At 46.0% G+C, this 12,696-nt stretch overlaps 1 protein-coding gene across 1 annotated transcript in view; it reads left to right on the top strand.

Moving 5' to 3' along the window:
- Window positions 1-12,696, top strand: part of myo6a (myosin VIa) — a 79,508-nt gene that overhangs the window by 890 nt on the left and 65,922 nt on the right. Inside the window, 8 exon segments of the mRNA XM_046374000.1 lie at window positions 5,325-5,459; window positions 8,483-8,552; window positions 8,783-8,856; window positions 9,870-9,999; window positions 10,589-10,694; window positions 11,217-11,272; window positions 11,358-11,455; window positions 11,846-12,010. Of these exon segments, the coding sequence (XP_046229956.1) occupies window positions 5,343-5,459; window positions 8,483-8,552; window positions 8,783-8,856; window positions 9,870-9,999; window positions 10,589-10,694; window positions 11,217-11,272; window positions 11,358-11,455; window positions 11,846-12,010 (816 nt within the window). The 5' untranslated portion in view covers window positions 5,325-5,342.

The raw sequence follows: 12,696 nt of genomic DNA, 5'->3' as shown, positions 1-12,696 counted from the left end.
AAAGTTGTTTTTCAAAAGTTGTTTTTCTCTCGTTTTTACTGTTTTCCTGTATGATGAATGCAGACTAACGCCACCTGCTGGTATGGAGAGTTATTTCCTCTGAATGTACGTGCTGGTTCATTGTGGGCTGCAGCCTTCGTGGTGCGTTCATGTCCGTGTCCATGTCTGACCCCCAACTCAGGTGACGTGAGGCAGCGATCCTTGTCATGGCTTGTTCTGTTTTGTGTGAGATGAAGACCTCCAACTTCTCACTGAGCAAACAAACACTTTGCACTGTTTATGCTGTGTGCAACACCGATTGTCCCGAGCGTCAGGCCTTTTTCTGCTTGTTTGCGAGACCTGATAAAACCGTTTCTTTAAGTGAGGGACGACGATGTGCGCCGAGTGATGTTCTGCACTACACATTAGCAGTCGGTTGGTCTCTACACCCACTTTGCTGTTCCTGAAATGTCACGATGCAGCTGTGTGGGTGCCGGAGGAGGAGACAGGAGAAAACAGAATTGGTCTGATGGAAGAATGAGAGCAGCAAGGCGTCAATTTCAGCACAATCAGAGAAAGACAAGCTCAAACCAGGCAGCATGAGACTGGGAGCTGAGTTCACTGCCAGCCTGACCAGTACGGGAACAGACATGTTTCATGTCAGTCCTGATTTCATCATACACTGTTTCATGTTTGTGTGTTTTGTTGGTAATGGTAAAATGCTGAACTTTATTTACTGCATCTCGTACACAAACGCAGCTGCAAGCCTGATGTTGAGAGTGAAAACAGACAGATAATATAAAATGTTTGATAGTGACGTCAGGTGATTAATTTCCAGGTTATTCTCTCAGACAGTCGTTTGTATATGTCACAATATGTCTCCAAACCAGCGACCAACACATTCAGATTTTTAGACAAAGAAGAGCAGCGTGTGAAAAGCTGGAACAAGACAGTTTTTGATGTTTTTACTTGAACAGTTAAATTCATTGCCGCTCAGATTCATCCGTCAGTTCCTCTCAGAGTCTACATTGTTCCAGTTGTCCCAGTGAAGCCCAGCAGAGATCGAACCGATGCGGTTTGATGCGAGGACGGCCTGTCATGTCTCTGGTCCTGTCGATGTGCCCTCAGGGGGTTTTGTCCCTGAACGCATCACGGGCTCTCAGTGGGGCACGTGACCCGACCGCTGGGCCATGACAGTGAGCTCTCAGTGAGCGACGACACAGATCCAACAATTGGCTGTCTGTGAGCCGAGGAGTGGGCCGACACACACAGTACCGCACAGCACTTCCTCCTCTCACACACACAAAGTAACAGCTGCTCGCACTCCGCCGTCCTGACTGAACGCCGAGTGTTTTCATCGCCCCTCTGCATCCCCTGCTGTAAAGCATCTTCTGCGTTTGTTTGACGACACAAAATGACCTTTTGTCCACATATTTATGTAAAGATGGAAGTTTCACCTCCATATGGTACTCAGATGAAGTACTTTAGTACACGTGTTTACTGTAAACTGCAGTTCAGTGTTTAATGCTTCATGTTCCTCTGAGTAGAAACTCTCACTCCTGCTGTGTTTATGACTGCAGTTAGCTGTTAGCTCCATTAGCCAAACACACTGCAGGTCTCTGCTGCTCACGGCTAACAGCTAACAGCTAATCAACTCTCCTCCTGCTGACTTCACTACAGATTTGCAGCATATTAGTGTGCAGCTGATGGGACAGATGGACTGTTGTCGATCAGAATTCAGTTTTCCCGACTCAGAATCTGATCTTCATGGTCTTCAGTGCAGCTCTGATGTTCAGTAAGTTAAGTAAGTCAGTAAGATGTTGAACAGGCTCTGATTAGCTTTTAATGAAGTTAACCAGAAACTAGAATCACGGCAAGCCAAGCAGTCCAAAAACTCAACAATAGAAAACGCCACAAAGTGCTTCCTCTGCTGTGCCTTCATCCTGAAATAAGCTCCTCACGGCCCTCACATGTGACGCACAGCGTGGGTCCACAAACACGCCGTCAAACCCTCTCATACACGTTCAGTGTCCGCTCGGGCGTCTCGGCAGGACAGCCGGCTGGCAGCTATTTAACATCAGTGTGTTTGAATATGGAAACTGTGAGAGACTTTGAGCTTGTAACCAAATACTGGACCTCTTTGTAGTCAAAGTGCTGTGAAGGCCAGGTGTGTTTGGCTTGTTATTGTAGAGGGAGACAAGCCTTTCTTTGCTCAGACTGGCAGGGCCTTTTCCCAAGGTCACGAATAAACTTTTATTCAGTTTGCTTTCAGTTTGACCAAACAATCTTAACCCTGCTGTCCTCTGATGTCCCTTGATGTCCCCTGATCTACCCTGAAGGCTGACGATTTGAGTCATCAGTCCTCGTTTTGCCAGTCAAACCACACTTTGGTCCAGACTGAAATGTCTCAGCAGCTGTTCAGTGGACTACCAGGAGTTTTTGTGCAGACATTCAGCCTCCCCAGAGGATGAATCCTGTTGATGTAGGTCAACCTCTTATGTGTGCTGGACCTTTGTGTTTCACTTTTCATCAGAGATGAGACCCGATGAAGACGCTGAGTTCTGTTCTTTCTTTCCCAGCGTGTTGTTTTTCAATGCTTTGGCTGTTTCACTAAAGGATAAAAGAACCCATTCAGTCAGTTTATTTGTGGTTTCTCCCATCGAGCTAATGTGTTCACTCACGTGGGGAGTCAGCAGCAGAAGTTCAGTCCTCAGCTCTGTTTGGGTCTTTAATTTCTCACCTGACTGAGGACGTTAATGGAAATGATGTTCCAGGCGAGGCCGATAACATGTTGGCTGGCAGGATTTTAATATTTAGGGCAGCGACTGCAAATAGAAGCGGTACGGAGTTAGTTTAAGGCTTTGGTAAAAACACATTAATGTGATGACGAGCGCTGCGGTCACGGCTCAGCTCCGCCATTAGCTGACTGTCACTGGCACTTTGTGGTTTTGGCGTCAGACCAGGAGGATCAGCCGTGTCCACAGCTGGAGGGACTTGAGTTTGGTGGTGAAACTGGAAATTATTGAATGAGACTTTTTGTGGATAAATATAGCTGCGGTGTCTGTGTGGTGTTAAATATAGACTGGAGTAAGGTAGGCATTCACCCTCTGCCTTTTTTTATCTTTTATACATCTAATTTTGCATTTCTTTGTTTTCTTTTCATTCTAATTCTTCATCCTCTTCCTCACCAAGGTGAATTACAACCCTTTCGCTCTTTCTCTGTATGCACATCTCATGTTGTAATTTCCCAGGGTGCATGAACGCAGCATCATTCAGCTCAGCTACATCAGCTGGAATCACCCACATTATTACCTCAGTGATAGAGCTTTTATTGGTGTTGCTCAACTAGTCGAACAGCTCTGGAGGTGATTACATCACTTCCTGTGTGATGTTCAGCAGGTCAGTGATGGGGGGTGTGTGTGTGTGTGTGTGTGTGTGCTGAACAGAGCTCATCTTTCTCGGTCAAAACACACTTCGTGTGACTCCGCCTGATGGTTGTGGAGAAAAGCATCAGTTTCAGCTGAAGTCGTCTGTGCTTGTATTGTTGTATTGATTGGAGGCTGAAGCTGAAAGCTGTCTGGCTGTTAGACATGAATGTTCCCTGGGGAAGTTTTGAATGTGTTTAATAACCTGCTGCACAGCTCTGTCAGAATTTGCATCCAGTGCAGTGGCTGAAAGTAACTAAATACATTTACTCAAGGACTGTACTTTATTTGACTATTTAAAAAAACGACCTACTTTCATTTTTGTTTGACATGAGCGCCACGAAAGTGAAGTCCAAATTTCCAGTTTGCCCCCTGGTGGCAGGCTGCAGTACAGCTCATAAACCGCTCCACCCCCACCCCCATGATTTCTGCTCAGTTTTTCCATGTGTTGCTGGTAAAGCACTGTTTGACCTGCTGCCTCGTACTGAGCTGTCAGAGGAGGGATTTAGCAGAACAGACCCCTCCTCATTAAATTGTGCCATTTTTATGTGAAGTCTGGTGCTTTGTTCACTTGGGAAAACTTTACAGCCTTGACAATGAGTTACCAGCAACCTTTGATCGACAGTCAGTCATCCTGCTGTCAGGCCTGAGGCCACACATGTTCACACTCATTCAAGCTGCTTCGTTTCACATGGAAATCTCCCCCACGTTCATATGTCTGAATATAGTTTAATAAACCATAAATCAAAAGTATAGTGGAAGTACCAAAGTATGAGCTTCACAGTATTTTTCTTACCGTCAACAAATCCTTTGAAAAGACCAAAACCAACAACATGTTAGTCCATCTCTCAGTACTTTTCTGACTTCCTGTCTGTGGTGCTCAGCTCCGAGCTCATTGGTTGGTCAGTTTGACTGAAGGTTCAGCCGCTTGCTGTAGGTTTTATCAAACAAACATGAGGAGGTGGTGCATTTGTGTTCAGTGGGGCATTCCTCCACATTAGGTGCTGGAGTGAGTGTTTGTGGTAGCAATTCGGAGCGTGTGTGTGTGTGTGTGTAGAAGAATGCAGACTTTTTCTTTAAACTCAACCAAACATCTGAAGTGGCTTCAGTGGATCACCGTCTGACCCACTGAAGAGTCAGTAGTCACGTCTTATCAGGCCACACTCATAAAACACTCATGGTTTAATGTCCCCAGCTGAATCAGGTTTATAATCATTTTAAGTTCCCAGAGAAGGCTGAGTTATTGGGTTTACGGTTTGACAGGAAGCCACCGTGTGAAGTAAGCTGCTGAACGTCATGTGGATGGAAACTGTAAGACATCACTGTCCTCAGCACCTCACGTCTGATTGGCCAGTCTGATCTGTTTGTGGCTGCAGATCACCAACACTCTGTGGCATTTGCGTGTCGTGGGATTTCTGAAGGTTATGTGAGGTGTTGACCTGTAACTGAACATGGTCTGAGTCCGAACACACAGTTCATCCTGACTGAAGAACACGGTGTGTGTGTGTGTGTGTGTGTGTGTGTGTGTCAACACTCTCTGCTCCCGCCTTGTTTTTCCTGTTCTCTCTCACATGGTGGCAGTTTGTGATCTGCTGTCCCTCCTGCTGGTTGTGTTCAGGGACAGAGCCCGGTGGGGGGAGTACTGCACTGCAGTTGTATTTATCTGGTTTTTGCTGTGAGGTCCCAGGTAGCAGAATATTGGAGGGAACCTCTGCTTTTGTGTTCAGCCGATATTCCTGGTCCCCAGAGGATGAATCCCATTGATTTTGATAATCCTCAGACGTTTCCTCTCGTGCCATCATCACATCTAATTTTCACTTGGTCCATCATTTGGGTTTTTGATCAAATACCTGCAGAACTGTTTGCAGAGGAAGATGAGTTTGCTTTACCCCTGACTCGTCTGTGTGTCTTGTTTTCCAGAGCCCTCAGAGCGGTGCGATGGAGGATGGGAAGCCGGTGTGGGCGCCCCACCCAACAGACGGGTTCCAGCTGGGAACCATAGTGGACATCGGAGCCGACAGCCTCACCATCGAACCTCTTAAACAGAAGGGAAAGGTGAGCGAGCTCTCAGGTTTTTGCTCTTTGAAGCTCATCCGATCTTCTCTGCGTCACTCCACTTATGAGCCCCAAACTGGCAAACGGCTGCAGGCCCACAAAACAGAGCAGTATATAATATAATATAATATAATATAATAATATTCAAAGTTAAAATGTTCAAAGGAAGGACACAAGTGTGGCTCCTTTTCACTCGTATCTTCTGATGAGTTTCTTCTTCTGCACAGGAAGTTGGTCCATGTTATCCTTTTTCATTGGAACCATGAAGTAGTGACTATGGTCAGATTGGTTGGGGAATCTGTTTATGGCATCCGTATGTTTTAATAACCATATCAACATTTGGCCCCAGTGTGTCAGCAGCGTAACGTGATATTCCTGTATCTGTGTTTTCCCCCACCTCTACTAAAAAGTCTCAGAGTTTCCTGCTCAGCCAGAGTCGTTTGCGAGCTTTCCCATCAGACCTTTTCCAGTGTGCGTTTGCCTTCAGTGTGTTAATGATTGAATGTGTCCCTTAATCTCATGAGGAAACAGAACATAGATGTGGAGTCAGTGAAGAGTCATTCACTCAGTGACTCACCTGGGTGCAGGTGTAATGTACTCGAGCACAGAATCAATCAGTGATATCTGAAGTCAAGAGGCTCTTCAGGCTTTTCCTGTTCCCCGTTAATTCGTTTTGCTGCCAGGTGACGTGCCCCTTCGCAAAGCTTTTAATGTCCCTGAGAGCCCGTTGCCGTGGAAACCCCTAAAGCCTCGTGTCCGGCGCAGTAATCTTTCCCCTGGAGGCCTCGGTGACTGAGTGCTCCCTTTGGAAAGGTTCTGTGTGCTGTCGGCCAATAAAACACGGGATGGTCTGTCATACGTCTAACATTTAAAGTGTTGTCCATTTGAATGCGTCTCTCCTGAGTTACGTTCATCAAGACTTGCCTGTAATGCGTGTCGCAGCGGGTTTACAGCAGTTATTCTGTCATCATGCAGGCAGGTGTGCAGGTTTTATAAGCGTCCTGTTGTCTGCATCATCACCTGCTGTGTCCAGGAGGACTTCGTCCTCTTGTAGGACTCTCACCTGTCGATGTCGATGTAACGTAACGCCAACATAATGGCTGTAGAATAAGAGTTGTTTGTTTTCACTTTAAAGGAATATTCCACAGAAATGCTGTGGTTTGCGTATCAGACCTCCCCAGAAATTAAGATGAAAAATAATCCCTTTTATGTGTGTGAGAAGATTTTGGTAGCTGGGTGAGCTTCAACGTTTGGACTTGTGATGTTTCCTGTTGCTGCACTGCAGTGTTTCCTTGGAGGTTCACTTCATTCAGACTGTATTTTCACACTGTAATCGTAGCTTTGGACACATGTAAGGCCTTCAGAGTGAGTTTCCGGGCTGCAGCGGAGGCCTGAGACGGTCACAACAATGTCCTGTCTGTCCTGCTGCAGCCAGTTTGTGCCAGTGTCTGACGATGTGTTCACTCGCTGGCAGACGTCCTGCGGTGGACGTCAGGAGGAAGACGGAGAGCTCGATAAGCCGTCATCCTGTCAGTCACAATGGCCGACTCTTTGTCCTTTAGTGTCTGTGTGTCCCTGATGGTGTCCACAGTTTGATCTGCCTCAGTGAAAAGAAGGTTTGTGGAAGGAGACGAGGCTGTCAGCTCACCTGTTGTTACGCTAAATCATTTAGAGACCGCCTAAAGTTATAAAGTACAAGTTACGTATAATGGTCTTAAACGTGACGTCAGCACTTCAGCTGTGGTGGGGGGTCAGGCCTGGGACAGTCTTGGTCCCTGACTGCTGCTTGTCTCCCTGTTGCTGGTGATGAAAGGGTGAAAGTTGTTTAGCTTCTTTTCTTTTTCTCAGATTATCGGCCTTGCGTCACCTCCCCCTCCTCCTCCCCCTCCTCCTCCCCTGCTTCCTCCTCTCCATTCCCCTCACGCGGCGCAGCGTTGTGGAATCCGTCCAGTTTGGGCTGAGAATGTGGAACAGGCCACCACTGGAAAGAATGAATCGACTGTACGTCACCTTGGCGCTGAGGCCCGCAGCGCCTCCTTTAACAGGGCACATTAAAGCTCTGCATAAATACACCCAGCAGCCTCCTTTGCAAAACACTGCGGTCACGTGTGTCCTCGCCAGCCGTCCCGCTTTAGTTCAACATGGCCGGTTTTGGCTTCTGGGAAGTGGAGTTTGTTTACCATGACAGTAAACCTCAGGTGGAGTTTTTCTAAAGGTTCACGAACCAAAAAGGTGACTTTTATTTTGTAAGCTCAGAACATGTTTTTAGTCTGAACTCAAAAAGTAGCATGAAAAGGAGTAAAAGAACCTTGAAATTGCACTTCAGTGCTCCTGTGACCCTGACCTGATAAAAATCAAATCAGATGAGATGAAACCCGAATCCTCATCAGACGTGTTTGCAGACTGACGTGATTCCTCGTCTGAAATCTGTCCCGTCCTGTCGGTTTATCAGACGGTTAATAATGCAGAGTTGTGTCCCTGCTGCTGGAGCTGTGGACTGATCCTCCGATCCCGTTACCTGCTGCCTCCAAATAATTCATCAGGCCTTCAGCCGGAGCAGCTGCCTTTGTGTTCGTCCCTGAATCGATGAATTATTTCAAGGTTCACTCTCAAAGAAACTGGACTGAAAGGATCGGAGAGCACAGAGGAATCGATTTCCAAAAATCAAAAGAAATTAATTTTCATCAATCATGACAGCTGAAAATCACTGGAAATGTATGTATGAGTGTGCAGCAAAGCGTTAAAGGAACAGTTCGCCCAAAAATGAAACTTGGGCCGTAAACTCCTCACCCCCCGTGCAGATGAGAAGTCAGCTGGAGTTTCTTCATCCACAAAACATTTGTGGAGTTTCACAGTAAAACTGGGTTGCAGCTAAATGGAAGGAAGGTGAGAACTTGATTTAAAACATTAACAAAGCACAGAGAATAAACAGGAAACGTCTCCATAGAGCTCGATCCCAAACTGATTTGTCCATCAGTGTTTCATAATCCTCCTTAATTCTTCAAATTTCTCTTCATTTGCAGACATTTTTGGCTCCGATCAACCAGGTCTTCCCCGCAGAGGATGACGTCAACAAGCACGTGGAGGACAACTGTGAGTTTCTACTTCCTCCTCCTTTCCTCTTTAGAAAATGTGCTCGGCTGAGGGTTTCGGACTTGACTAGTCTGAGCGCTTCTACTTCCCGTTTAGTTGCTGTGGCAGCAGCAGCATTAGCAGGAATGGTTGGCAGTGTGTCCTGTGTGTCAGTGTTACAGCGACGTGTTGTTGTCATCAGGCGGCCTGTGATTGGTCCCTTAACTCTCCGTCCTCTCTCCGTCTCTCAGGCTCTTTGATGTACCTGAATGAAGCCACTCTACTCAACAATGTTCGCGTGAGATACAGCAAAGACAAAATCTATGTGAGTGAAATGTCATTTTCTCTGACTTTACACAGTTTGAACTCATGCTATTCAGCTTCCTGTGCCTCCTGCAATCACAGTCTTTACTTGATTGATTGATTGATCAGATGATGAAAGACTTTCATCCTGTTCAGACTGTTTTGCAAAGGACGTCTCTGTTCTTTGACCCAAACGAAGATGGCTGACACTGTGTACGTACGTGTGTGTGTGTGTGTGTGTGTGTGTGAGAGAGAGAGAGAGTTAAAAGTACAGACATGTAAGTGAGGAGAAACCTGCTGCAGTGTCAGACATACACACACTCTCACCTGTTCACTCACCTTTTCACTTTTCCTTGCAGACTTCTTGCTCCTCCACACACTGGAGATCATAATAAGAATCTGAGATGTACACAAAGACACACATAAGCACACACAGCTCAGGTGATCTCAGGTGACCTTCGGTGTGTTCATGCCCTGATGTGAGTCATCAGGCAGCTGTTGGCTGACATCTGGTGGCTGAAGAAGGAACTGAGAGGAAGTCTAAAAGAGGACTTTTCCACCTTGTTTAAAGCACATTTAAGATTTAAGTGGAGAGGAAATAAAAAAAAATGTCTTTGTAACCCTTTCAGATCACATCCCTGGTCATATTCTACATCTGTTTACTGCATGTGCCAAGAAGATGACAAAATCAGAATCAGAATTGTCTTTATGGCCGTGTAAGTGAAGAACGAGTAACATATAATAATAAATAATAAATATGATAATAAAATAAAATAAAATAAAATAGAGTAAGGTAAAACAAAATAAAATAAAATAAGTAAAATAAATATGGTTCTGGAGGTAGTACAAAAGTGAGGTAGTACAGATTGAAAGTATTGCAAGTAGATGATGAATTATTCATTAATATCTGTGAGTACAGAAAGCAGGCGTTTGTGTCAAGTAAAATCATGAGACACTTCTGTCCAGCTCGTCTGCCTGAGGACACAAAATGTGTTAAAGATGCTGAATTTTCTTCTCCTCCTCTTCCTCATCCAGACGTTTGTAGCCAACATCCTGATCGCGGTGAACCCGTACTATGACATCCCAAAGCTTTACTCGCCGGAGACCATCAAGCAGTACCGGGGCCGGTCTCTGGGCACGCTGCCGCCACACGTCTTCGCCATCGGTGAGCGAACGGCGAACACGCTGCACTGCCTCTCGGTTCTCTTTGAATCCAGTTGTTCTTTAATGCAGCTCGTCTCTGGGGGTTCAGGATGTGTACTCCTGTGTGGGAGGGATCCAGTGAACTTGTGTTTTCATTTTATATTATTCTGTACCAGCTGAACTCCCTCTGCTGCTAAAAGATAAATCGTCTGTGGTGCCTGAGGTGGTGGTTTTCTCTTTTCTCCTGTCTGTCGGTTGTAGTCTGATCATTTTATTTCTGAGAAGAAGGGTTTTGTTTGATTTGTGGTCCTTTTTGGCTGATTTTTCACGCCTGAAGGTGAAATTTTTTGACTTTAGACTTCTAGACCTTAATGTAATTGCTCTAGTCCTCTCCTTGATGACCTCCTGTTGTAGTTTCTGTTGTGTCCACCAGGGGGCAGCCAGCAGCCAGATTCCCCACAGTCCTGTGAACATCACATTCGTTTCTGACTGACTCATCGTCTTTGTATTTGGGAGTTTAATATCTGCTGAATCATTGGGGTCGGGTTTGTGTCCTCGAGGCAAAGGACAGTTGATTCTAACAGCTGCTTCTGCCTGTGTGTCTCGGGCAGCTGATAAGGCCTACAGGGACATGAAGGTCCTGAAGATGAGCCAGTCCATCATCGTCTCAGGGGAGTCCGGGGCCGGGAAGACTGAAAACACTAAGTTTGTTCTCAGGTGAGGACGAGGCCTCAGAGACAAGTCTGAAGTCACTTCCAGCTTACGAATCGCGACGGACCAATCGTCTGATGAATATTAAATAACACATAAAAAAAGATCATCCTTAACACACAAGCTGCAACAGCCTACACTGTCTCTCCAAACTTGGGCTGTCAGAGACCACGTCAAACCACATCCACATTCACTTCAGACTGAGCTGAGAGCACACATGGACCATCATCTGTTGGTGAAAATGTTCAGATGTTACTGACTGTCAGTCTGTTAGCATCATGTTATCTTTCTGGCTCCCAGCTGAGTCAGAGCCCAGCAGAATACAAATATCTTCAGCTGCCAAGTCGTTCAGACTATTTACTGAAGTAGTTAATGTTTCCATTGCACAGAAAGCTTTAGAGATGGAAATGATTCTTCCACGTATTAGTCAGAACCTCAGGTGTTACCAAGGAGATGGAGTTATAGCTTTTGAAACTGTAAAATTTGGTTGTTATACTGTCGTGTTAACACGTCTGTTTCCTCTGACAGATACCTGACGACCTCCTATGGCACCGGGCAGGACATCGACGAGAGAATCGTGGAAGGTAGGATTCGCTTCTGCTTCTCATGTCCGTCAAACTCCTTGTTTCTTCTGTATGAGTTCGTGTTTGTCCTTCTCTTTCCCTGCAGCGAACCCGTTGCTGGAGGCTTTCGGAAATGCAAAAACTGTCCGGAACAACAACAGCAGCCGCTTTGGAAAGTTTGTGGAAATCCACTTCAATGAGAAGGTGCAGTGCTGTCAGACCACAGCTGCTTTACACGGAAACAATGAGAAATAACGAATGAAATATGATGCCTACTAACTGTGGTTACTTAGCACAAACTGTTCATATTGATCTTCATCTCCTGATTAAACGCAGTATTTCCTGTGTCAGCTCTGCAGCAGCAAATCTAACAGTAATGAGGCCTCAGCTTTTGCACTTATGATGACTGCTCTCCCCTGCACGTCTGCTATAAATCAGCTAATCAGATGGTTCAGCTTGTCTTGCTTTATTAACTGCAGTTTCATGTAAAGAATATAAAAGCTGCAGTCAACACGCTGTGACAGATGATATGCACATCGACGGCGTTTTGGGACCTGAATAAAATGAGCTTCCTGTCTGTGTTTGTTTTGTCAGAACGCCGTCGTGGGCGGCTTCGTGTCGCACTACCTGCTGGAGAAGTCAAGGATCTGCAGACAAAGCCCCGAGGAGAGAAACTACCACATCTTCTACCGACTGTGTGCCGGAGCGTCCGAGGACATCAGGCAGAAGTTCCACCTCAGCTCCCCGGACGCCTTCAGGGTACCGACACATTTTCTCTTTAACGTTCTGTAGGCACAAGTCAGATCTCATCGGCACAACTTTGGTGCTGGGCTGCAGAACTCGGAGGAATCGATCGGTCAGACAGACGTGGATGAGCACCACAGATGCTCGACAGATGGAAACTGCAGATGATGGATGGACACAGCAGGGTGGAGTATCGACCAGCGACTCTGAGTTTAAAAGCACCCCTGCTTATATTTTAGATTTTTTGCATAGGGCTCCACACAGATACCATTTGATTTAGAAATAATTAGTTGGGTAGGACAACTTCATGTGTCAAAGCTCACAAAAAAAGGCTGAACTCCTCTTCAGTAGATAAATTAAATCCTGGCACATGTTTCAGACAAACATGGTGATCACTTTGTGGTCAACATGAGGTGAAAGAAGATTAGTGTTTTCAGCCTTCAGAGATGTGCAGAAAACTTCCCCAAACCCAACAGACATAAATGACTTAAAAACAGAGACACGTGATCCAGAAGGACCCGAGCAGACTCGGACAGACTGGACAGACCCAAAGCAGTTCACTCACTTCTCCTGTGCTTCAGACCGTCCTCATCCTCACAGTGTGATCAGAGCCCACATAGAGGAGATTTAGAGCAAGCAGAAGAAGCTCTGGGCACTTCCTGTTCACACCTCTGTGGCATGTGGGACACCAGAGGGCAGCA

The sequence above is a fragment of the Scatophagus argus genome, chromosome 19 (genome assembly GCF_020382885.2).
Source record: "Scatophagus argus isolate fScaArg1 chromosome 19, fScaArg1.pri, whole genome shotgun sequence".
In the NCBI taxonomy this organism is placed as follows: Eukaryota; Metazoa; Chordata; class Actinopteri; family Scatophagidae; genus Scatophagus; species Scatophagus argus.
This window is presented reverse-complemented; position numbering and strand designations above follow the sequence as displayed.